Source organism: Salvia hispanica, chromosome 5 (genome assembly GCF_023119035.1).
Source record: "Salvia hispanica cultivar TCC Black 2014 chromosome 5, UniMelb_Shisp_WGS_1.0, whole genome shotgun sequence".
NCBI classification, from domain to species: Eukaryota; Viridiplantae; Streptophyta; class Magnoliopsida; order Lamiales; family Lamiaceae; genus Salvia; species Salvia hispanica.
The window spans coordinates 33,330,267-33,356,631 of record NC_062969.1 but is presented as its reverse complement, the minus strand read 5'-3'; the positions used below and the strand labels follow the sequence as shown (position 1 = coordinate 33,356,631).

Genomic DNA, 26,365 nt, shown 5'->3' with positions numbered 1-26,365 from the left:
CCTTTCCAGCCAGTTGTCGCAGTAGTATAGTAGTATCATCGCCCGGAGTGGCACAAACAATCTTAATCACTTTCTTAGTTAAAGTTTACTTGTTTTCATCGCTAGTTATTTTGCAAACACTCATCGTTGTTGCTCTTTTTGAAGTACTTTGTTAAATTCCAGCTGTTACGTTATGAAGTTTCTATTTCTCATGTCACTTTGGTTTGAGTTTGCTTCATTCTGCCTAGGGAAGTTAGATTTAGTCATTGCTTTCAATTTCTAAGTTTTATTTCTTGTCGAGAGCTGTTGATTTGATGTTGTAGCTAAGTTAGTCAAGTTTTCGTGCATGAGTTTCTTTTCTGCGCCGTGATTATCACCTTGCATGTCAGCCAGTAGAAGTAAAGTTGCAGTTTACCGTTTAATTCAAGTTTAAGCATTTTAATCGATGGATCTTAAGTTTGAATTCATGAATCTGAAGTTTAGTTATGGTGTTTGTGTTTATCTGAATTCTGTCGATACTTGGTGAAGAAGAAACGTCAAAATCAACTTTAGTTTGAACCACTTTTACTTTTAAGTTACTTTTTACTTTTGTTCCCTACTTTTCAGAGGTACTATCCAGACTTGTCAGAAAGCCCCCAGCCATCAGATACACTTTGTTTTCTAACTTTCCTCTTTTAGTAACTGTCTACTTTCCGTATGTCTCTGATACACCTTGTCCCCTACTTTCACGAACACTCCCATACGTCTGATATTTTTCCGCCTACTAGTCAGTAGAGTACTTCCTTATTTCCTGTCTAGGTAAAATCTCAACCCAAGCGTGGTAGCTAACCAAACACCCAGGAAAGTCACCACAGTTATCTAAACGTGTCCATCCTCGTGGGATTCGACCCTTACCTCCGCTATACTAATCAGTAGAAGTGGGTTGAGGAAATTTGTTTGAAGTCAGGTCTCGGTCGTCGTATCAACGACTCAGCTGGGTCGGGAATCTCTTCCTGATCAGTTGGATACACTCCAATTCCATATGCGAAACCATCGAGGACCAAGAACCTAGAGACCATGCACTTCAAAATGGCGCCGTTGCCGGGGATGGATGGCGTTCATACCTGTTATTGTGTGTGATCTTTTTGGTGTACATACTGTTTATAATTTTTCTTTTCTTTTTATTTTCAGTTTATGAGAAGTGGCTCGGCTCCTGGCCAGTGGAGACCAAGGATACTTCCCAGAGGAACAATACTCGTTACTACTCGTTCTGGCCTGTCGACAGCACTGTCCGACCTGGGCACGAGTAGCGACGAAGAAAAAGAGGAGCTAGAGTACCAGCTCCCGGAGCTTCCACTCCAACCAGTAAGGACATTAGTGAGGATGGCTGACCATGGTGAGGACGATCCCGAGCTTGCGACACTTACCGCACATGCCGACGGAGACCCCCCACAAGCCATAGTGGCCACCCCAGGCCAGACCGCCTGTGATGTGAAACCCCACGTTATCGCAATCTTACCGACGTACTGTGGGAAGAGCTACGAGGGACCATACGAATTTTTAAATGAGTTCTGCAAAATCTGTAAGGCACAGAGGCGGCCAGCAGGAGCGAGCGAGGACGATTACAGCGACTGAAGGCCCTGCCCTTTGTCCTAAAGGGAGAGGCCAACACTTGGTTCATGCGCCTGCCAGCCGACTCTATCAATACATGGGCCGATTTCAAGTCAGTTTTCCTAGCCGAGTTTTTCCCGTCTTCGAAGACAAGTGCATTGAAGAGGAAAATATCGTGCATAAGGCAAGAATATGATGAAACCCTGAGCGAGTACTGGGAGAAGTACATGAGCCTTCTGGAGTCATGCCCCAACCATCGCATGAAGGAGATAGAGGTGCACCACACCTTCTATGAAGGAATGAACAAGGAAACCAAGGATCTGGCGAATTCATCATCCGGAGGCGATTTCACACAGTTGAGAGTAAGTGAAGCCAAGAAGGTGTTACGCAAGCTGTTGAATGCAAAAAAAGACGTACGACAACGCGAGAGATGGGTACAGCAGAGAAAGGGTAGCAAGTGCTTCGGCTACTGACCAGGAGGAACGGATGGATTTGAAGATGGAGGAATTAAAGAAGGAGTTGCTGACTGCAATCAAGCAGAACACTTCACCACCTTCTCCAACTGGAGGCCAAGAAGCCCCAACACTACCATATGATCAGCCGGACAACTCGCTGGATGTGGAGCAAGCAAATGCCGTAGGATACTACAATTCCAATGGCAATTGGATTCCGGGGAAACAAAGAGATGCACCGTGGAGGGACCACCAAAATTTCCGATGGGGAGATGGAAATCAGAATCAGAACCAAAATCAGGCTCCAAATCAACCCAACCCCCAACCGAACCAATATCCCAACCGTGGCCCAACAAACCCTGACTACCAGTCTAACTGGGTAGGAAGAAACCAGCATCCTCAGAACCAAAACTCTCAAAACCAAAACCCGAACCCTACCTATGTGCCACCCCATCAGCGAAACTACCAAAACCAAAACCAAACCAAAACCAGAACCAGAACCAATTTAACCCAGGGCCTCAACATAACACCCACCACCAAAACCAAAGTCAAGTACCAGCACAACCACGACCAGTATAACCCTCCTGCCCAGTATAGCCCAGTACCCACCGAACCAAAACCAACAAAATTTCTCAGGCTACCAGTCAAACCCGCCACCTCAGTATAACCAGCACCGGGGCTCGAACCAATTCCATCACCCAAACAGGTCAAGGAGGTCTATGGAAGACATGATGGGGGAGATGCTTGCCTCGCAGCAAAGCATTAAAAATGACTTGCAGTCCAGTAATGAAACAATGCAATGAATGCAAAGTGCCCAGAAGGAGCTAGGGCAAACATGGATATGATGAACAGGCAGTTGGCCCAGCTTGCTAACTCGGTGGGCGAAATGAAAGGGAACTCAGGGAAACTCCCATCTACAGTCCATGTACCTGAAAAGGCAAATGTGAGCAAAATTACACTGCGGTCCGGGACAGCCTATAATGGACCTCAGCTCGAGAACCCTGTTGGGGAGTCTAGTAGAGAAGAGGTGCTGAGCGACGTCGTCCCAGCAGAAGAGCTCAAGATCGGAAGAAAAGGAGGGAGAAACACAACCTGGAAATGAGCAACCGGGAGGAGTAATGCTCACATCGGAACCTCAAACCCAGGAGGAGCCAAAGGAAATTCCACAAGGACTGACTGGAGAGGCTAAGGGAGAAAAACCGTTTCCATATCGGTTTGTGACGAAGAGGAAGAAAGAAAACCCTGTGGATTTCATGTCGAACTTTGGGAAGCTGGATGTCACCATACCATTCCTCCAAGCCGTGAGACTGCCCCCTCTGGAGGAAGTTTATAAAGGAGTTCATAGCCGGGAAAGCCCAGGAGGATGGAAAGATCATGGTGGAGGGAATATTGTCAGCCATTGTACAGGAGAAGCTACCAACCAAGAGAGCCGACCCAGGTATGTTTACCCTACCCATAACAATTGGAGATGTGAAAATCGAGCATGCAATGTGTGATCTAGGAGCATCTATCAATGTTATGCCGTTATCCATTTATAATCGGTTAAAAGGGGTAAAATTGTCGAATACTAGGGTGTTGATCCAACTGGCTGATAGGTCATGTATCAATCCTGAGGGTGTGTTAGAAAATGTATTGGTCAGGATACAGAACTTTACTTATCCCGCTGATTTTTATGTCATTAAAATGAGTGAACCAGAAGCTAGGGAGTCTAGCGGGATATTGTTAGGAAGACCATTTTTAAGAACGGCTAAAACAATTGTGGATATGGCCGAGGGGACAATATGCATTGACTTTAATGGTGAGAAATTTGTCTTTGACATCAATGAAGCCATGAAAAAACCAATAGATTCTGAAAATCTATGTTATGTTGATGTGATTGACCCCTTAGTCCAAGAATTTTTTGAGACCGAATTATTGCAGGAAAAGCTCCAAGCCTTGGATGTGTATGCCCAGGTTGATGTGGAAGCAACTGCATGGTGTGATCTGATCAGTAGCCGAGGGTTGACTGACGAAGAGATCGAAGAAGCAATTACGGAATTCTGTCAGAAGTCAGAACTAGCAGGATCCGTAGGGGCCGTTGTACCGGCCAGTATGGAGGAAAAATCAGATGCTGAACAAGAGCAAGAGGAGGATTCAAAGAAAGAACCCTTTACCTACAGACACACTGCCCCCGCAAGTGGAGTTGAAAAAGTTGCCAGCGAATCTTAAGTATGCCTACCTAGGGGAGGGAGACTCATTCCATGTAATCCTCAATAGCGGGCTGACTGAAGAGCAAGAGGCAAGGCTACTAACCGTGCTGGGCAAAAACAAGAAGGCTATTGGATGGAGCCTTACGGACCTGGTAGGTATAAGCCCGAATGTCTGCATGCACCACATTAGGCTGGAGGATGGAGCCAAGGCGCATAGAGATTCTCAAAGGAAGGTGAACCCAAACATGCGAGAAGAGATACTAAAGGAAATCTTGAAGTTGCTCTCACTGGGCATTATATATTCAGTACCATATAGTGAATGGGTTAGCCCAATCCATATGGTCCCCAAGAAGTCAGGGATCCAAGTGATTAAGAATGAGAGAAATGAGCTAGTTCCCACCAGACTAGTTACCAGGTGGCGAATGTGCATAGATTACCGAAAGCTGAACAATGCAACCAGGAAGGACCATTTCCCCTTTCCATTCATCGATCAAATGCTGGAGCAACTGGCTGGGAGGAAGTACTTCTGCTTTTTGGATGGGTACAGTGGTTACTTTCAAATCGATGTGGACCCGGAGGACCAGGATAAGACCACGTTCACTTGTCCGTTTGGAACCTATGCGTATAGGCGTATGCCATTTGGTCTATGCAACGCCCCCGGTACTTTCCAACGGTGCATGATGAGCATATTCTCGGATTTGATTGAAGATTGTATAGAGATCTTTATGGATGATTTCACTGTCTATGGAGACTCTTTCGACTCGTGCTTGCAACATTTGAATGTGGTACTAGAAAGAGTCTGGTTTTAAATTTTGAGAAATGCCAATTCATGGTTACAGAAGGAATTGTTTTAGGACACGTGGTGTCAGAAAAGGGGATCTAGGTGGATCAAGCTAAAGTGGATGTCATATCCAAACTACCCTTCCCTACTGATCAGAAAGGAATAAGAGGTTTCCTTGGCCATGCTGGATTTTATCGAAGATTTATCAAGGATTTCGCCAAGATTGCCCAACCTCTTACCAGGCTTCTCCAGAACGAGGTGGAGTTCGTCTTCGATGAGCATTGCAAGGCTGCCTTCAACCTCCTTAAGGAAAGATTGATTTCTGCACCGATCATTCAGGCTCCTGACTGGGATCACCCCTTCGAGGTGATGTGCGAAGCTAGTGACTATGCAGTGGGGGCCGTACTGGGTCAGAAGATCGATGGGAAAAGGTACGTGATATTCTATGCATCAAAAACCTTAAATCAAGCCCAACGGAATTATGACACCACCGAGAAGGAGATGTTGGCGGTTGTCTATTCATTCGAGAAGTTAAAGCAGTACCTACTGGGATCCAGAGTCATCGTCTATACTGATCATGCGGCGATCAAATATCTCATTGCAAAGAAGGAGTCAAAGCCCCGACTGATCAGATGGGTGCTGCTTTTACAAGAATTCGACTGGGAGGTAGAAGACAAAAAGGGAGTTGAAAACAAGGTAGCGGACCACTTGAGCAGAATAATACAAGAAGGGAACAGTGAAGATGTGAGGGATCGATTCCCGGAAGAGCATTTGTGTGAAGTGATTTTCTCCACAAGGAAGATCGATTGGGAAGAAGTGATGAGACTCACTGGTCAGGACGCAACAACCAAGGGCAAGGAGAAAGTGGGACAGGAACCCTGGTATGCGGACTTGGAAAACTACCTAGTAACAGGAGAGCTGCCAATGGTGCCAAACGTGACAAAGGCTCAGAGGATGAAGATCAAGAGCGAAGCAAAGTATTATTTCTGGGACGACCCATACTTGTGGAAGGCAGGAACAAACCATGTCATTAGAAGATGTGTTCCTGACTGGGAGCAACGGGATGTACTGACGCACTGCCACTCCTTGGCATGTGGAGAACATTTTGGGCCAAGAAAGACTGCCAGGAAAGTGCTAGATAGCGGATTCTACTGGCCGACCCGAATAGAGATGCATACGAGTTCTGCAAGGGCTGTGACCGTTGCCAACTGACCGGTGGGATCTCCGTGAGGGATGAAATGCCGCAAGTTCAAGTAATAGTTTGTGAAGTGTTCGACATCTGGGGTATGGACTTCATGGGTCCTTTTCCCTCATCTTATGGGAACTCCTACATCCTGGTGGCAGTTGACTACGTATCAAAATGGATAGAAGCCAATGCCACAAGCACTTGTGAATCTAAGGAAGTCACCAAGTTCCTCAAGAGTCATATATTCAGCCGATTTGGGATACCAAGGGCAATCATCTCCGATCAAGGGACTCACTTCTGCAACCGAACGGTTGAAGCATTGATGAAGAAGTACGGAGTTCATCACCGCCTATCCAGTCCTTACCACCCTCAAGCCAACGGGCAAGCAGAGATCTCAAACAGGGAAATAAAGAGCATTTTAGAGAAGACAGTCAACCCCTCCAGAAAAGATTGGAGCATGAGGTTGGAAGATGCTCTGTGGGCATATCGGACAGCCTACAAAACTCCTATAGGGATGTCCCCCTATCGCATCGTCTTTGGGAAGATGTGTCACTTGCCGGTGGGAATTGAACACCGAGCATACTGGGCAATACAACAGGTTAATGTGGATGCTAAGGCCTATGAAGAGGAAAGGAAGCTACAACTACAAGAGCTGGAAGAACTCAGATTGGAGTCGTTCGACTCAGCCATGTGGTACAAGGAGAAAACAAAGATGTGGCACGACAAAAATCTGAGAACCAAGGATCTCCAAGTTGGTCAGAAAGTACTACTCTTCCAGTCAAGATTGAAGCTAATGCCAGGAAGCTCAAATCCAAATGGGCAGGACCTTACATTATCACTGCATTACGTGCTAATGGAGCGGTCGAGATTTCAGGGAGTATCCCTAAATCCGAACCTTTTGTCGTTAATGGACATAGATTAAAAATATATAGGGAAAATGAAGAGATGTGTGTAGTGGAAGAAATTCCACTACACTCTAATGGCATCTAAATGACCAGTAGAAAAGGGGTTTGGAGTTTCACCTGGTCAACATCATATGATCTGAACTTACTGACCTGGTAAAACTTCAAATACCCTTAGCAATGATGTAAATATTGTAAATATTTAGTAAATTAACTTAAGTTAAAAAGGAAAACAGCAAAAAGATTTTCGGATCTTAAATATTAATTCAGAGCCCGTACTGATCAGAGAATACTATTTGGGTGAAACTCTGAATTATATTAAAGAGCCATTTAATTTCTTATTTTCTAATTCTAGCAAACTAAGAAAAAGGGGGATGGGTAAAGTTTGAATTTTTGGGGTGTTGCTGCTTTGCAGGCGAGTGCAGAGGCTGGGAGGCGCGTGAAGTAAGGACGTGACAAGCAACGTCCAATCAGCTGCCAGCAAGCGCAACCGCCTTCCACACGAAGCATCTCGACCGGGCGACCGTTTACCACCGGTCAAAACCCTCTACTACCCAACCCTCTATAAAATACCAAACCGCCTACTCCCCTTTACTTTACAAACCCTTACCTGCATTCTCTCACCCACAACCACCACCCCACTCCGAAAACCACCACCCACTACAGAAACCATCGTTAACCACCACCAGCACATCCATGGCAAAGAGAAAGGCAACCAACAACCCAGCATCTACCACCGGCGAAGCCCCGTCAGAAGTCCAGCCAAAAACCGAGTCGCGGCCGCCAAGCCCACAACGATCACAACCACCGCCGACGACACAAATTCCGGCGATGGTTCCATTAGACACACTGGCGGCGTTTCTAAGGAAACAAGACCCCAACAGAGACTGGACAACAACCCTACCGCGATTTAGCCTAACCGGAGGAATGCCGGCGACATCAAACCCTACCCCAACTGCAACCATAGAAAACCCACCCACCACCACCCCACGAACCTCAATTCCGACATCCGAACAGATTTCCACAACAGTAAACGCACATTCAGAACCCTCCCACCCTTCTCTCATACACCAACAAACAGAGCCGCTAGACGTCAGCCCTCTTTCCGCCTATCAAGATCCGAACTGGGGAGAAACAGAAGAAAAGGAGAGTGGGGGGAGAGCAAGCGAGAGCGAGAAAGGTGAAGCAGAGGAGATAATGGCCACTGAGGCCAAAATCGATGAAGCAGAGAGGGAGGAGATAGATCTGAACGCAATGGCCAGGAAGCAGGGGTTAATGACGAAAGATGAGTTCCAAGCGGTTTTGGGCAAGGGGGATAGGATTGTGGTAAAACCTGAAGGGGTGGCTGAGGTACTGGACCTCGCATCTCAGGCAGTAGGGAAGGGGGAAGAAACAAAAGAAGCGGAAAGGTCGGAAGGGGTAGCCCACCAATCAGTAGAGGAGAAGACAGACGAACAACCGAAAAAGGCCGAACAACTTGAGGAGGAGAGGCAAGAGCCAGAAACACATCAAGAGGAAGCCTCACTGGTAACTAAATCGAAACCAGTAAAGAGGAAGCTAGTGTTGAAAAATGACCCCAAGGCAGAAAGGCAGAAACCCCAAAGAGTGTCACAGCGATGCTTAGGAAAGTGGACGTCCAACAAGGCAGGAGCAAACACAGCAGCAGATGCAGTGGAGGTTTCGAGTGAAGACGAGAAGACTACTCCTACAAAACCTGGGGAGGAGCCCTCGAATGCTAGCCAGGAGGACACCCAAATGGCAACAGGGACAGTATCAGCAACGTCAACTGACCAGGAGGAGAATACTGACAAGGTGGCTGAGGGTCTGGACCTCGCATCAGAGTCAGTAGGTAGGGAGGAGGCAGCAAGAAGTGATACTAGTGCCCCCATGGTGGCCAAGCCTACCGCCCAGGAGGACATCTCAACACAAGCCGACGAAGAAGCAGAGGCAATGGAAATCGAAGAAAGCAAGTACATTCAAGAAAGGAAGAGGAAGGGGAAAGCCCCTGTCAAGAAGAAACAAGTCATGAAGAAACAGCGCACTGCCAATGCCAGCATAGTGATCAGAGAGCCGGAAGAGAAAGGAAGATCAAGCGACGGCGACTACACTTCCAGCGAGGAGTCTGACTCGGAGAGTGATATCTCTCTGGAAGGAGACGACTATCATGAGCAGCAGCTCCCCGACAACCACCTTGAACTAGTCCATCCTCCGGTAGAGAGGATCGTGTACCGGCGGTGGAGGGTAACGCTCACCGATGAGCTTATGGAGGACATGAAGCACTACGACACCAAAAAGCTTCAAGACGCATTTGACGACAAGGATGACAGTAGCAAGCAAGTCAAATGCGGAAAGGTACTCCATATACCCTCTTTGGATGAGTTGTCTGTTCGTGATTCCTTCCTGGCCAGTATGGAAACATTGGGTTTTGAATGGCTGTTAGAGAATAGGGACCCAGAGATATCTGTGAGATTAGCAAAGGAGTTCTTCACCACGTTTAGGTTCCAACTCACTACGGACCTAGACGAGGTGTCAATTTCCTTTAGGATATTCGGTGGAGAACTGTCCATGAGCCTGATAGAGTGGATTGTGCGACTGGGTATGTGTAGCCTGGAGGAGGCTATAGGACCAGACTGGAGAAGCCGTGAGAGGGGGGTACCGAGGCAACATATAGAATTTGAGCCCCGGGAAGCCTGGGAGGAGCTAACCCACCCGGATGCTGGCTAGTTTGCCTCCACTAAATCCAGATCCACCCACTTCAACAACTCCATGCTAAGATTAGTGCAGCTCTACTTAGGCTATAACCTACTGGGGCAGAGCAACTCCGCTGCAAGAACGTCCATGACCGAATTGTACTTGGTATGGTGCGCTAAACGTGGAAGAAAACTGCACTTGGGATTTTGGACAGCCTACCAATGCCACCTGATAGCCACCTACCCAGCCAGAAACTTGTCGCTCTGCCACATACTAGGAGCCTTCGTGCGCAACAACATCATCATAACAGAGGCAGAAGACCTGTCTCCAATGTACATGGTCGACGCTCCTGGCCTGTTTGATATACCCTTCTTCGTCCGCACCAACTTGGTATACTACAGAGAAGGAGTACCCCAGTTCTACCAAATGGGAGAAGCCCCTGGAGGAAGGGCACAACAAGGCCAGGAGGTGCAAGCTATCCAGCTCGACCAAGCACAGAGGCTGAGGCAAGAAAATCTGGAGCGGGCAATGACTGAGCTGGCTGAGGAGAATAGACAATCGCGGGCAGAGATGGCGAAGCTGACAACCCTAATGGAGAGCATCCTAAAGGAGTTGGCAAGAGGGAAAGCAAGCAGTGGAGCTGGAACAAGCGGACATGGAGGACAGGAAGAAGAACCCACCGGACCTGAGGAAGAAGAAGGCAATGGACAACAGGAGGATGATGACAACCAACCCGGACATACTGAAGAAGAACCAACGGACCCACCTGCACAGAACCCTGCACCAAGAAGGAGCAGGAGGAACATCTGACCGAACCACCCCCAACTGACCAGTTAGTTTTCTTTTTAATTTTTAAGTTTTTTTTTTCTTTTGTTTATGTTTTCGTACTTTTATTAAATAGTTAGAATTATATGTTTTAATTGTGAGTAAACCCCATTCATAACACTTAGCCTATTTAATAGTCTAAGTGTGAGAAGTAAAGGGTTTGCTCCTTTGGTGCATGTATGTTTATTATGTTTTTCTTTGTGTTTTGTCGTGGGCATGTTACCTCACACTTAGCCTACTGCGTAGTCTAAGTGTGAGGAGTTTATATGTTTATATTTCATGTTTGTAAATATTTTGCTCTACTTTGTTTATAAATCTAGGTATATATCTGAAACTCTCCCACTTAGCCTATTGCATAGTCTAAGTGTGAGAAGTTTTTAGATATAATATGTGTTTGTTATAAGTGTGTGTCCGTCATACTAGCCATTCCCAATTTTCACTTCACAGCCCGTATCTGGGGCAGACACTTGTGAAGTGAGAGGGGGAGCAAATGGCCAGTATGACATGTATATATGTGTTATTTGAGTCAGTGCATGTTAGTTTTTTTTAGGTTTGTTTAGGTCTAGGAATTATGTGTTATGTTTTATGAATGGGCTTAAAACTCAACTGCCTCGAACTGACGGTGAGGGGAATTGAGGGAGATAAGGCATGCCGGAAAACAGAAACCACCCCCTCCAGTAACCCCTAGTCAGTATAGATGATGCAAGTATGAAGGAAAAACCCATCCCTTAGGTCAGACACGAAAGCCCTCTTAAAAGGTGAGTTAGAAACCCCAAAGTGGAACTACTTTCCACTAAATACTGAAAAAAAAAAAGAAGAGAGGCTACCACATGATGTCTAGGGCAAGGTGACCGCGTGTAGCAAACCCTGAAGGCAGTAGGAAACCCCCTTGAAAAAAAAAAAAAAAAAAAGAAAAAACAAAAGAAAAACCTACCCTTAGAACCCCATTTTCTAGCCTAACTTATATCCCGAAATAACCCATCAGCCACTGGAACTGTGTGCGTGCAAGGCGTGAGGCAAGGAAGCAACTGCCCAGGAGGACATACAAAAGGAACCAGCTGAAGAAAAGAAAAACAAAGAAAGAAGGAGAAAATCGATCTGAAGTTTCCAGATCCAAAAAAAAATAGAAGAAGGAATAAGGGTGGCAAAGCAAGGGCAAGCCTCCCTATAAAAGAAGCCACTTGGAGAGAGAGAAGGAGTTCGACAATCACACTTAGAGTTGGTTCCTTAGAGTTCGGTTAGAAGTTCTCGGTTCTCAACACACTTAGTCGAATTCTCTCTAGAAGATCAGTCCTTCAGCATTATCCTACCTCTCGTTCCTCGCCACAGCCATGGTCACTTGACGTCCAAGAGTTTGCCGGAGAAGTCATCAGTCCGCCGTTCCAGCCAGTTATCGTAGCAGTGTAGTAGTATCATCGCCCGGAGTGGCACAAACAATCTTAATCGCTTCCTTAGTTTAAAGTTTACTTGTTTTCGTCGTTAGTTATTTGCAAACACTCATCGCTGTTGCTCTTTTGAAGTACTTTGTTATTTTCCAACATCTACATTATGAAGTTTCTATTTCGCATGTCACTTTGGTTCGAGTTTGCTTCATTCTGCCTAGGAAAGTTAGATTTAGTTATTGCATTCAATTTCTAAGTGTGTTCTTATCGGGAGTTGTTGATTTAAAGTGGTAGCTATGTTTAGTCAAGTTTTCGTGCATGAGTTTCTTTTCTGCGCCGTGATTACCACCTTGCATGTCAGTCAGTAGAAGTAAAGTTGCAGTTTCACTGTTTAATTTAAGTTTTAGCATTTAAATCGATGGATCTTGAGTTTGAATTTGTGAATCTGAAGTTCAGTCATGGTGTTTGTGTTTATCTGAATTCTGTTAATACTTGGTGAAGAAGAAAACGTCAAAATCAACTTTAGTTTGAACCACTTTACTTTTAAGTTACTTTTGCTTTTGTTCCCTACTTTTCAGATGTACTGCCCAGACCTGTCAGAGAACCACCCAGCCACCAAATATGCCTTGTAGTCTAAATTTCCCCTTTTAGTAACTGTCTACTTTTCATATGCCTCTGAGACACATTGTCCCCTATTTTCACGAACACTCCCACATGTCTGTTATTTTCACGCCTACTAGTCAGTAGAGTACCACCTTTATTTCTGTCTAGGTAAAATCTCAACCCAAGCGTGGTAGCTAACCAAAACACTCAGGAAAGTCACCGCAGTTATCAAAACGTGTCCATCCTTGTGGGAATCGACCCTTACCTCCATTATACTAGCCAGTAGAAGTGGGTTGAGGAAACTTGTTTGAAGCCAGGTCCCGGTTATCGTACCAACGACTCAGCTGGGTCGGGAATCTCTTCCTGATCAGTTGGATACACTCCAAATTACATACGAAAACCACCACAACACTCGAGAGAGTGAAGGGATACCTCCGGGCTTGTCAATGAGTCGTAGGAATTCCATATGTTATTAGGGTCGGCGGCTGACGCATTTTGGCAACTTCTCTTCCTTATCATTTTTGCATATAAATAAGCGTATAGTATATAGAGTGGTGAGAGGATCCCACTACAGTTTAGAATGTTTGAAATATGTACTTGATAAATAGTGGATTTTGAAACAATATAATATGTGCGCTTTATGTACTCGAAATGTGGATTATTTGTTATAAATTTTGAATTTATTTATAGTAAATACATACGTCATAAGGGTTGAGGTGTGACAGTTTAGGTGGTATCAGAGCGGGGATAGAATCCCACTGGGACATAGCATTCAGGTATATCATATGATACGGATTAGTTATAAGTTGCACATGCATTTGAATTATCATGAACATGTGTCACTGAGAGAAGGGTCAGCCGCCCTGCATCATCAATTAATTGTAGAAACATCTCATATATATGCTGCATCATATGAGGATCTCTATTAAATACCTAGGCTTTTTGGAACAAAGAGTACATAGACCAATGATGAGGTAAAGAGGTAGAAAATTTAAAGAGCTCGGAAAAGTAGAAGTTGTTGATTTTATGGGACTAATCTGACTGAGGCTGGGATATAGTTAAAAGTGATAGAACCGGTGTTCAATCAGATGAGTTGTATGTCAGAAGAAGGTTTTGATTATAGGGTATCTCTTCTTTGAAGCAATACTTACTCTTGGTGGGAAACAGTCCCACAAGCTATGATACAACCTCTGGTATTCAGTTCAGACGATTTTTCTAGAGAACTCAATGCTAAATATATGCAAAGAAGTGTATTGTGATAAGAAGCAGAGAAGGTTTTGTCTTTAATCAATGAACTATGTTTGTTGATTATGAGCTAACATTATTTCAATATACTCGGTTTTCTAGAGAAGGTGTTGCGAGTTAATTCAATTGAGCTGCCAGCGGATATTGATTCTCTTATTCATACACAAGTTTTGATATTATTATAGGTATAGATTGGTTTTCACTTCATCGAACCAAGGTAGCTTGTCAAGTAAAAGAAATGGTAATACAGTCATCGAGACGGGATCGAGTGATATTTTACGGTAATCAATATATTGTTCCAGGTTTTCTTATATTATCTAGATCGGCTTTTTGATTTATTGGTAGTGCAGATTTATCTGGATTTTCACCTTATCATGAGACATATTTCTTTATTAAGCACTGCATTTATTTTTATGAAGAATTTAAGAATCAGTTACAAGAGTTGTCTGGTAGGAGATTTATATGACCCTGTGTTTCATCTTGGAGTGCACCAATATCATATTTGAAGAAGAAAGGCTGCACATTGCGACTTATATACACTATTGAATGTCGAATCAAGTGACAGTGAAGAATAAAATTCATTATCGAGAATCAAAGACTTGTTTGATCAGTTTCAAGAGTCTCTCAACCATTATTGGAACGTCAGTATTTCAAGTTCGACGAGATGAACAATTCTATGCTAAGTTGAGTAAGGTGAGTTTTTGCTAGAACATGTGGTATTGTTGGGACACGTGGTGTCAGGTCATGGAATAGAAGTGGATCTACAAAAGATTGAACTGGTTTTCAACTGGAAATTTTTATCGATTATTATTCAATTGATAATGAAGTTAGTACGACAGAATTCTTCTTTTGTATGGAGTGAAGCATTTCAAAAGAGTTTTAATGAGTGGAAGCATCGGTTGAATATGTCACCTGTTTTGGTTATCTCCGTAGGTACAAGATATTATGTTATTTATAGTGATGCATTGAAACATGGATTTGGTTATCTTTTGACTTAATGGAAAGTTTATTGCTTATGCGTCGTAACAATTGCAAGTACATGAAGCTTCTTATTCTGTTCAAAATCTGTTATTAGCTACATTATTTTGCTTTGAAGATTTGGCATCATTATCTGCAGGAACGCTTATATGGTATTCTAGTATCTTATATATTGACAGAGATCCACGATTTACTATCTCAGTCTTGATAATGTCTTTTTTGTGAGTTTCACCTCAGAAAGGAGTCACGCAATTCGAGCAAAAAGGTAAGTTGAGTCCTCATTATATTGAACCGTGGGATATTGTTGAAAGAGTTGGACCATTGGCGTATAGGTTAACATTACCTCCAGAGTTGACACAGATTCATAATATTTTCTATGTTAGTAGGATTCGGCTTTATCGATCTGATCTTTCACATGTTATGAAAGATTCTGGTATACAGATTCCTGAAAATTTGAGTTATATAGAAGAACCTGTTGACCGCCAGATGAAACAATTGCGAAGAAAAGATATTCCAATGGTAAAAGTTATTTGGCAAAATCATGTAATCGAAGAGGTGACATGGGAAACAGAGGAAAATATGAGAAAGAACTATCCACATCTATTTACTGGTTAGCAGTTTCTTTGAGTACGTTAACAGCGGAGTGAATTTTGCCGACAAAATTCATAAAGGGGGGAAGAATTGTGACATCCCTAACCTGAAAAATGCATCATTTTATATATATATATATATATATATATATATATATATATATATATATGTTTTTTTTTATATAAGTACATTTTTTTTATATATTTTTAATTGAACAATAAATATTATATAATATATATCTATATATATATATATATGTTGCTTTAATAATTAAGTGCTTAATTTAAGTGTGTAAATGTATAGTAATACGGGTGTGTGCAATATAATATTTTAAGTATGGAACACTATAGTACTTATAAAAGCATACGTGTACATGGACGAAATTTATTTGATTTATGTGTATATAGGTGTAGTGATTCTATTTAACTACTTATATATGGGATTTTATTTTTATATAGTATTGGTAATTATAGGGGACGACTTTGAGACCTTTTTAATTGATCAAAACTTTATCCTCTATAGTATTTGAATAAATATTCTTTTATGTGTGAATACATGATTATACACGTGGAATCAAGAGAGGAAATGCATGTCATTTGATTAAGCGTATTATTTTGGAACCATGACTAAGCCTAAGCCGACTTAGTTACATATATGAGAGAGAGTATAGTTAATCAAATATGGAATAAGAAAAGAAAAAGATAGGCGACGGGCATAAGGGAATATCAATTTCGAAGAGAGACAGATGGTTGTGAATTAGAAGACGGAATTAGGAGTTCAGTTAGATTCTTGCCTTAGTCAGGTGCGTATAAATCACAATTTTAATTTTATATATTTTATGTGATTGATTGCTATGTGTTAAATTGGAGTGAATATTTAAATTATATGATGTGAGACTAAAATGGTGATGTGTTATTTGATATTGATGTTGTATATGACGTGGATATAAGATTTGTGCAATGAATATATTTATCTATAGTATTGGAATTAATTGGTGGAATATATGGATATGTAATTGGTTCAATGGACATGTTTGATGTATGGTGTTGGAATTATTCGAATCATGGGTTTAAAGAAGATATGTGACTGTTTTGCTCTGAATCTGATATACAATGGCAAAAGACCTACGGGTTATATACAATGATAATGGACCTACGGGTCAAAGAAAATATGCAAAGAGGTGCCTTCGTGGAAAGGTCAAATCAAAGAGGGGCCTTCGTGGAAAGGTCAAATGATTAAAAGGGACCTGCAGGTCGTATACAATGGAAATCCCGGGCAGATACCAGGCTTGACCAGTCACAGAATAATAAATTGAACAGAGTGGCATATGCATATGTATATGAAATTGTTTCTAATATTTGTTGGTTATTGTTATATATATTGATTAAAGAATATGTTTGATTTTGAGATGTAGAATTAAAGGTAAGGTTTATATACACTGAGTTGTGGCTCATATAAACCATTAATATTTTTCAGGAATAAGATATGAGTGAAGGATTTGGTTGAGATGAGTCGTAGGAATTCCATATGTTATTAGGGTCGGCGGCTAACGCATTTTGGCAACTTCTCTTCCTCATCATTTTTGCATGTAAATAAGTGTATAGTATATAGAGTGGTGAGAGGATCCCACTACAGTTTAAAATGTTTGAAATATGTACTTGATAAATAGTGGATTTTGAAACAATATAATATGTGCGCTTTATGTACTCGAAATGTGGATTATTTGTTATAAATTTTGAATTTATTTATAGTAAGTACATACGTCATAAGGGTTGAGGTGTGACACTTCCTTCAAGTTTTGACTTTTATGCCCTTGTTAATGATCATCCCAGCTATCCTTCTTCTCCATCTCGAGCCTTTTCTCTGGCATGCATCCTGGTCAGTATTGCACCCTTCTAGCGCCCTTTTCACTTGCGTCACCTGAATCATCTCCCACTGACTTGGATCCTTTAATCCTACACACTTGAGCAACTGTTTTGCAGATAATACATGCATTTCACGACATACTGACCAGTAACCAAGGCTCAGAATACGACTTATCACCTATTCGGCAATCGGCGGTAGACCTCCCACTCCATCTCATTGTTGTTCTTCTTCTTCGTCGGGGTAGTAGTCTTGGTCCGTTTGTACTTGGGTGTTCCAATCTAGCTCTTGGTTTCTAATGTTAGCCGAACACCATCGTCAAGTAACATGGTGGCTTCCATATTTTGGTCGGATAGTCTACTTTTTCTATCATCCAAGACGTTGCCTCCAACACTAAAAGCGGACTCGACGGCGACAGTGGAAGCCGGAATTGAAAAAATCTCCTTGGCCATTGATGCAAGGATGGGAAAATCTTTCTCATGTGTTCCCCACCAATCGAGAACGTCGATTTGGTTGGGAACGGGACCTTCATCTTCATTCAAAGAAAAGCGTGAGTCAAAATATAAATCTAACTCACTTACCGTACTCCTTGCCGACGAACTGCCGCTGGTGGTGTAACCGTATAGGTCGGCCAATTGAGATTGTGCGTCGGGGTCATCAACTTGAAAAAACCCAAAACTGTGTTGTTGATGAGGGGTGGGTCGTTGTCTCACTTGGTGGGTACTGTTGTACTTGGCTTCGTATTCGACAAAGAAAGTTCGCAACTCAAACTCAAATGCATGTTTGATGACGGAGAGATTGGGGAGGTTTATTTGGAATGTCTCGGACAAACGTATGTTGTTGTCCTCATTGTCATCCGATTGCAAAGACCGAAGTGGTTGAAAATCAATAGAACTCAAATTGTTGTAATAAAATTCTAAAATCTTCAAGGTACCGACTAATTTCCATTTCGGATCCAAAACCTTTGCAATCAAAAACACCGTTGGAATCTCACTGAAATACTTAAGTCATTTGTCAATCATATAATATAAAACACACATCAACTCAGGATTTGAGACGGAATTTTTCATAGCCGTCTTAAAACCAAGTGATATATACATGCAATGCTCTAAAACACGAACATATGTGCAATAATAAACACCCAATAACTTTACAGTCGCATTTTTGAAACCTTTGAACAATTTAAACAAACTCATGCTTTGCTCCCAACATGCATGCGATAGATATAAATCAGGAACGGGATAAGTCCTAAAAATATCAATCAAATAATCTATATGCTCCAAAGTAGAGTTCAAACAATCATATGTGGAGTTCCATCTAGTAGACACGTCAATTGTAAAATTTGTGTACCTGATCTTCTTTTGATGACAATATTTCTTCCAAGCCTTACCAATGTGAGGACAATGTGAGATTCCAATTGATCAAATTTACGCCAGTTCTAATAGGATCAACATGTTTTTGCCACAAAGTAAGAACATCTTGTACACATAAATTTAAAATATGACAAATGCATCTTTGATGAAAGTATTTACCATTTATAACCGTGGCACAAGCCGCAATTAAGTCAGCAATACTTGCAGTGTTAGCGGTTGTATTATCAAAACCAACAGAAAAGACCTTATTGCACAATCTATATTCATTCAAAACTTGAATAATCAGAGCAGTAATTGCAGGTGCTGTGTGTGGCGTAGGAAATTGTCTAAAACCAATCAAACGCTTGTGCAACGTCCAACTATTGTCCAATATGACATGTAATGCCCATATAAGAATTTCTTTGAAAAGCATCAGTCCACACATCAGAGCAAATGTTTACTTTGTGACCCAAGGTGGACAAAAAACGTGTTACTTATTTTTGCTTCTCAAAAAATTGTCTGTTGTTAGATTTTTGATGTGAAGTTGCGGGTATTCTTTTAGCACCGACATTAAAAGCAGTTTGCATAGTAACTTCATATTTTTTGTCATCAAAAAAATTGAAAGGCAAATGCTTCATTGCAGCCCATCTAACCATAGCATCTTGGGCGACTTTATGATCATATTTAATAAGAGGCGTACCTGTTGTTTCAGACGCACCGGACGAGAAGTTTAGTTGGATTTGGGATTTGGCGGTCCCATATTCGATCGGATGCTTTGCCTTTAAATGACGATGGAGAGTACCATAGCCCCCACCGGCAAAAAAGGGGTAGGATTTATCGCAATAGTTACAATATGCGACAAATTCATTGGTCTCTTGTTGAGTGGTTGCATCTAGTACCGGGACTTTTTTATAATGTTTAACAAAAATATCCGATTTCAAGGCTTTTTTATTAGTCTTACCCCGCCCGGTTTGAGTTTCAGGAGGAGGAACCGCTTCATCATTTTCACCAACTTGTCCGGCGCTCGTCGGAGGATATTGTGCAGATCCTCCACCATTACCATCGTCGTCGTCGGATAATAAATTCACGTTGCCATAAGAGTGATAAGACTCGTAACCTTCACCGCCGGCGCCGCCACTCATGTTGCTAAGTACCATGGCAGCCCTATGATCTTTTTCGGCCTACAAATATTATATATAAAGTTATAAACGGTATAAATAATGTATAGTACCAAAAACAAGAATTTGTAAAATTAATATTCGAACAACTTACTTGCAAACGCATAGCGGTTTGTCGGGAAACCTCATCCATAACCTCACGACGACTAGGGCGCCTTGATTTCCGACGACCACTTTGATTTTGGTCTTGGGCAATTCCCTTGTCCCGATCACCACGACGACGAGATGAAGACATTTTTTGTAAATTGAAAAATAAAGAGAGAGTATAACAAGAGTAGTGATGGATGATTATGATAGACAATTGAAGTAAATTATAAGAACAATTTGCACAAATATAGTAAACAACTTGAACAATTAGAGAGAATGGAGATAGAGATGAGAGAAATTGTGAGATTGAGAAGAGAAATTCTTATTAACACAAGAATGGGATGAGTAGAAATGAAGGAGAGAGGGGGTATTTATAGGAGAAAAAATCAGATTTAATAAAATAAATTAAAAAAAAATTGAATTTCATAATTTTGAAATCGGCCGGTTTACCGCCTGAACCGCCGGTTCCTGACCGGTTTCCGACAAAACCGGCAATTTGGTCGCCGGTTTCTGACACGAAACCGCCGGTTTCTGCCCGTTCTGCCACCCTACGCTGCAACCCTACGCCTGACCGCCTGAAAAAGCTGCCGGAACCGGCGGTTTCTGGCCGGTTTTCGACCAAACCGACGATTTGGTCGTCGATTTCTGACAGAAACCGCCGGTTTCCTGCCCGTTCTGCCACCCTACGCTGCCACCACCTGCCGCCTGAAAAAGCCTGCTGGAACCGGCGAACCGTCGGTTACGGTTCTTCATTTCTTGAGAACCTGAACCGGCCCGTCGGAACCACCGAACCTTATCCGGTTCCGAACCGTTGCCGCGGTTCCTGTTCATGGTTCCGAATCGCCGGAGACGGTTCCGGGCCGGTTCAGCCGGGCCGGTTCGGTTTGGTGACCTCTAACCTTAGAGATCAGAGCCTCAAGCCTCCCTATATATAGGGAAAGGAAGGAGGATTGAGACAACACTTATTATCGGCTCTCTCCCGAGCTGAGTCTCGAGCTAAGTTTACTCTCCATTTTCCCTGTCTTGATTCTACAAACTTGTAGTTAGGGGTCTAGGTGTTGGTTTTGTAACACCCCTTATCCAGCTTACACTTAGCCGAATAGGAGACGTCACAAAGCGATACCATTAATTATGGTGAATTAAAAATCTAATCTTCAACCATTAAACTATTCGTGAGAGTTCTACAATTCTTTACAAATACAGCGGAAGCTATTGCAAGTATTGCAAGTATGCCGCAAGCCATGATTAGTAAGTAACTCTTTGAGGATGAAGCCGCCGTTATATAAAAGGAATTTTGTTTGCCAATTTCCTAACAGACAAAGTTGTAGAATTTCTAAGACTGTCATACTCCTTGCAAGTAATAAGCACATTTTTATATTCTTTAAGTCCTATGTTACTTTGTCTATTTATCCGCCATTTATCCATTATTACATATATATTTGTGACATATTTATTTATCAACTCAGATGAGAATTTCGATGTCATATTCCTGATAACTAGCATATACTTGAAATTCAACGGTGCACAACATAATAGTAGAATATCTAAATCAACCAATTAACCACAAGTTCAATGTCGAGTCAATAAATATCAATAAGCATATAGTCATCACAAATCACATCGCATAACCATAGCACCATATCATCATGCTCAGTTAACCTCTTGGATACACACAGATAATTCACCAATTCAAATCAATATCGTTCAAGCATACTTAATCAAGTTCAACATCAACACAAACATCACATCATTATGTCCTCATCCACGTGCTCGGCGACCCCATGGGTACACAAACAACAAATAGCCCCCGCGTGAGGCCCGATCAATTATATAATATTATATAATATTTCCACCGCGTGTGGACCGATCGAATAAGCTGCAACACAGTTTATTCATGCATGTACCGCCTGGCCTTATAGCTCATGGGGCAATTCATCATCTTATTGAACCACCTGGCCTTATAGCCCCATGAGTGAACATGGTGCACCCACAACTTATACCGCCTGGCCGTATAGCTCACGGGGCAAATCATCAAATATCATAAACCGCCTGGCCTTACAGCCCCATGAGTAAAGATGGTGCACAAAACATATCATTGCCACCGCGCGTGGCCCGATCGAATCAATCGCATCACGTGACATGTCAATTATGCCCAACGAAATCAATCAAGCACGTGGCATCATAGAAATCATCAAGCTCACTCATATATCCATTCATTCAGTACCATATTTTATCCAATATTTCCATATTTTATACGGCATGTCCAACTATGTTAACATATCACAAATGCATAAATAATCACATAGAATCATAAGTTTTCGATCTAACACGTAGTAGCACATAGCACCACACACAAGAGGATTAAGCTATAAAATGTTGAGTATATTACCTGATAGAGTTATGAGCATAAGCCCTTTACCACCTTAACGTTCTGGTCACTCCGGATCCTCTTTCCTTTTTACTGTTGCCGATAAGCTTCTTGCTTCGTTTATTAATCACATAAAACTCATAGTAATCTCGTTACCTCACACTTACTCTATAAGCTTTTATAATAATCTCAATTTCTATATTTCTTTTGTTACCAATCTTATTTCTTCAATTATTACTCAACAATCCTCATTATCATCATATTCTCTATATTTATACTTTAATCTTGTTTATTCTTCATCATTCGGTGTTAAAATAACAATCACTATTTACCGGCAACTATTTACAACTAAAGTTGATAACTTTTATAAATTCATAAAAAAAAATATCATATTGTAATAATTAATTCTCAAATCAATTATGCTCATTCCTTACATCATCATTTATGAAAATATATATATACATTCACTTCTTACCCATTTTATCTCATCACACCTAGGCCTGCTTATTCGACCGGTTCCGTTCTAACAGGACCGGTTGACCGGTTAACCGGTTTTAAATTTTCATAAATTCTACAACCGGAACCGAAACCGGAACCAGAACCGATCGGTTCTGGTTTGGAACCGGCCGGTTAAGAACCGGTCGATTCCGGTACCAAACCGGAATCGATGTGTAATTTTAATCCGAATTTATTTATAATTTAAATAGTTCAATACTAAAAAAATAATAAGCCAACATCTAGAAATATAACAAATAATACATAAAAAATCAAGTAAATACACAAAAGTACAAACCAACAATACAATAATATTATATATGGATAAGAGTGATGCCAAGTATAGTAGGTCGGAATAATTTATGTTAGCAATTTTTTAATAAAAAAATAGGAGTTCTAAACTTTAGCAATTTTTTTAAAAAATAAGTTTTAAAATTGAATTCCATTTCCCCTTTTTGGCTAAACAAATATTCAATGGAAATTTCTAATATTACTAATTGATCTGGTTGTGACTTTTTGGTTTATAACGGAACAGTTAATAAATTATTCACAAACATGTTAAAATCGTATATTAAATGAATTGTTACATATATTTGTTATAAAGTTAAATTTCTATCATATGAAATGATATTGTAATTATATAAGTTCTTTTGGAAATTAAAAACAAACTTATTGATGCCCTACTTATTGTAGTTAGTTCATCAAAAATTGATTGGGGAAATAATTGTATATTCAAAGTATCACGGTTTAAACATTTTAAATACTTCAGAAACAGAGCTCGCAAATCTAACACTTTTTAAATCTAAAAATCACTCAATGTTTCAAATTATTTTATTTTAATTCAAAATTAATTCAATTAAATTAGATTTATTAGTATATTAAATTATAAAAAAATAAAATTGAATTATAATCCGGTTCCCGGTTAGGAACCGAAACCGACCGGTTCCAAACCGGAACCGGTTTTATTTAAAAAGTTGGAACCGGTACCGGAACCGAAATCGGAAAATTCGGTTCCGGTTCCTCAATTAACCGGTCAGTTCCGGTTCCGATTCCGGTTAACCGAGAATCAGAGAACCGTTTAAGCACCCCTAATCACACCTTTCAAATAAAATTTCCAACATTCTATCACTATTCCTAATTACTATTCACATCTTATAATTTTAAGTGAAACAAACGTTTTATAACTAGTAAACATCCGTAGAAAATTTCCCATAAATTTATGTAAACATTTATATTTTTCTAAGATCCTCATCTCATGATCGAATCATCTAAATAAATTCCTTCACTACTTCAACCTTATTCTATTTCATCTTTAATATCCTAGCCAATTCATAAAATATACCAGGTGCTCATTGAATTTCTAATAAACTTCATAACCTATCTTAGATCAAATCAAGAGAATTCATATCTTTTTATTTATGTTTTTTGTGGGTTTATAGGTTCTATATGAGATTAATTTATCAATTATAAAACAAAGTTCTCAATTTATCTCTAGATCTTTCTAGCTTCAAATTTAAAGTCTCTTTCACCATATCTAAAACCCAATCAAACATACACTTATTCAATTTAAGCAAAATTAATAGTATGGATATAATTCCAAGATTTCAGTCCAGGCACAGTGACACTTCATCTCGAAATTAATATATATTGCTTATTATCTATAGCTTATAAATCAATTCCATAGTCCAATCAAGAAATTAGCACAAATAAACAAAGGGCTCGGAAGAAAGATCTTACTGTGTGTTTCCGAGAACGAAGACAATGGAGGAGACAAGGCATCGGCCGGAAACCATCGAACGGCCGTTGTGGCGTAGACTTCTCTTCTTTCTTCTTATTTCCTTGGAGTGCATCTATTCTGTAGTTGTACACGGAGAGAGAGCTGACATACAATAGAATGATATGGAGAGTAAACGGCGAAAGGAGCTTCGTGGCATCAATGACGGAGAACGGCGACATCGTGTGTCACTGCCCCTCCCCCCCCCCAGAGTGTATGTTTAGATTCTAGAGAAATCGTGCATATTCCTCACTTTTCTATATATTTTATATTTTTAAATTGATTAATCATATATCTAATTTCTAGACCATTCTCCTCGAGATATTTTGAAAACACATTAATCCACTAACACAAAATTCTCTGCACTTACTTAGGGAAAACAATTTTATTAAATCTTTAATTAATTAGATGACACACAATATTAGAATGCATTTCATTCCTATATTAATCGATGGTAATGATAGTACTCTATTTCACTAATTCCTCACTATCATATACTAGTAGTTATTAAAATTAAGGAAAAGTTTCATATTTTGTGTCAAATTACTAATTTATTGATATGGCTATTCTTATATAACTTAGTTTTGAGATTACCATTACTCAATCATAATTCCATGATAGCGAATTCCGTCCAAGCCTATTTTTGGGATGTTATAGGTTTGGTGGTGTTTTCTTAGTTTTTAAGTTTGGTTGTTTAAGTTCCACCCTCCGAGGAGGGCGAAGATACAATCGTTTAAATTTCGTTCTACTACAATATATTTTTGGAGCTTTTCTTAGCTTCAAACTTCGTATTTGTGAAGAGATTTCTGGATCCATTTATTTGCATCTGATGTTTTGAATTAGTTCACTGTTCTATTCATCTTATCTTATGAGTGTTATTTTTGTTTTGAGCTGAATCTGTTTGGTTTATTGATGTTCTAAGTCATGAAAGTTTCACGTAGTTTGGTGGTTTACAATTCGAATAGCTTGTTTACTTTGATTGGCTGCTTTTAGCAATTGATAATGTAGGAGGTGAGATCTTAGTGAGTTACGTTAGATCTGCTTTGATTGTGTTGGATTCCTTAGGATGTTGTTGAAATACGTAGATCTAGAGTTTTGCATTCTGAGTTTTGCATGAACTATGGTTTCCGCCGTTTAAATTATGTTTCACATTGATCAAGTAGATTAGAAGCAATAGGTATAGTTGAGTTTACTTGTAGATTCACGTTATGGTTGCTTTGAATGTTAAATTTTATATTGTTGCAGATTGTTAAAGGATGTGGTGAAGAAGATGAAGTAGTTAGAGATTCAGATCTAGTATTGCAGCTTTATTCCTTATTTTTCACATGCTTTTCATATGATTGTTAGCTAAGGGACCTGGTCCCCACCTTTACCGTTATCCTTGTTTAGCTATTTCGGGAAAGTCTATCATGAGTCTCGCAGTTTAGTTCAGATGATTTTTAAGTTGATCAATTCATATTGGGTCTAGTCAGGGATCTATGGAAGGTTTTGGATATGACCAAACACAATTAACTTTTTACTAATTAAATTGAACCCACAATTTAATACAAGATTATATTGGAATATTATTAGAAGCCACCACATAAATAATATTTCCCTGTCCATCCAAATCCGAAATTAAAAGTAATTCGGGTTTCCGTTTTATCGTTCATTTTCCGCGCTTAAGATATATGGACTTAATTAATTAACATCTTATTAATTTTAAGAGTGAACTTAGCAAGAAACAATTATTTATTATTCATGGAATAATTAAATTTCAACTGGCCAGTTTCCGAATAATAAAACCTTGTTCGAGCTCCTCTTGAAGACATTATCAAACGAGACTCACCTCGCGCACGATTCAACATAATAGCA

At 40.6% G+C, this 26,365-nt stretch overlaps 3 protein-coding genes across 6 annotated transcripts; 2 read left to right on the top strand and 1 right to left on the bottom strand.

Annotated features, from left to right (window-relative positions):
• Positions 1 to 1,637: 1,637 nt before the first annotated feature.
• On the top strand, positions 1,638 to 2,688 carry LOC125189886 (circumsporozoite protein-like). Its single transcript, XM_048087110.1, has 2 exons — positions 1,638 to 1,931; positions 1,981 to 2,688. The coding sequence occupies exons 1-2, from the start codon at positions 1,638 to 1,640 to the stop codon at positions 2,686 to 2,688; spliced, it is 1,002 nt and encodes a 333-aa protein (XP_047943067.1).
• Positions 2,689 to 3,139: 451 nt separating this feature from the next.
• Positions 3,140 to 6,203, top strand: LOC125189884. Its single transcript, XM_048087109.1, has 4 exons — positions 3,140 to 3,412; positions 3,942 to 4,197; positions 4,244 to 4,883; positions 5,234 to 6,203. The coding sequence occupies exons 1-4, from the start codon at positions 3,140 to 3,142 to the stop codon at positions 6,201 to 6,203; spliced, it is 2,139 nt and encodes a 712-aa protein (XP_047943066.1).
• A 12,233-nt stretch (positions 6,204 to 18,436) lies between these two features.
• On the bottom strand, positions 18,437 to 24,726 carry LOC125187188. 4 transcript variants are annotated; one of them, XM_048083726.1, is made up of 4 exons: positions 24,475 to 24,726; positions 19,882 to 19,986; positions 19,571 to 19,790; positions 18,437 to 19,501 (listed from the first exon to the last, which is right to left on the bottom strand). In XM_048083726.1, exons 1-4 carry the CDS (start codon positions 24,691 to 24,693, stop codon positions 19,104 to 19,106), a joined length of 942 nt encoding a protein of 313 aa, XP_047939683.1. In that variant the 5' UTR covers positions 24,694 to 24,726; the 3' UTR covers positions 18,437 to 19,103. The 4 variants fall into 4 exon arrangements, 2 of the variants coding, with proteins under 2 accessions (XP_047939683.1, XP_047939682.1); XM_048083725.1 differs by having other exon boundaries at positions 18,437 to 19,790; XR_007170581.1 differs by lacking the exons at positions 18,437 to 19,501; positions 19,571 to 19,790; positions 19,882 to 19,986 and adding an exon at positions 21,448 to 21,928.
• Between the last annotated feature and the right edge of the window lie 1,639 nt (positions 24,727 to 26,365).

What these genes read in the sequence shown, in the direction of transcription:
- LOC125189886 (XM_048087110.1), top strand. Translation starts at nt 1,638, where the DNA reads ATGCGCCTGCCAGCCGACTCTATCAATACATGGGCCGATTTCAAGTCA. An exon ending in GCGATTTCACACAGTTGAGA is followed by an intron (nt 1,932 to 1,980) that starts GTAAGTGAAGCC and finishes ATGCAAAAAAAG; the next exon opens with ACGTACGACAACGCGAGAGA.
- LOC125187188 (XM_048083725.1), bottom strand. Translation starts at nt 24,693, where the DNA reads ATGTCGCCGTTCTCCGTCATTGATGCCACGAAGCTCCTTTCGCCGTTT. An exon ending in TTCGTTCTCGGAAACACACA is followed by an intron (nt 19,987 to 24,474) that starts GTAAGATCTTTC and finishes GATCGGGACAAG; the next exon opens with GGAATTGCCCAAGACCAAAA. An exon ending in AAACCGCTATGCGTTTGCAA is followed by an intron (nt 19,791 to 19,881) that starts GTAAGTTGTTCG and finishes TAATATTTGTAG; the next exon opens with GCCGAAAAAGATCATAGGGC.
- LOC125189884 (XM_048087109.1), top strand. Translation starts at nt 3,140, where the DNA reads ATGCTCACATCGGAACCTCAAACCCAGGAGGAGCCAAAGGAAATTCCA. An exon ending in ATCATGGTGGAGGGAATATT is followed by an intron (nt 3,413 to 3,941) that starts GTCAGCCATTGT and finishes GAATTATTGCAG; the next exon opens with GAAAAGCTCCAAGCCTTGGA. An exon ending in GCCCCCGGTACTTTCCAACG is followed by an intron (nt 4,884 to 5,233) that starts GTGCATGATGAG and finishes ACCTCTTACCAG; the next exon opens with GCTTCTCCAGAACGAGGTGG.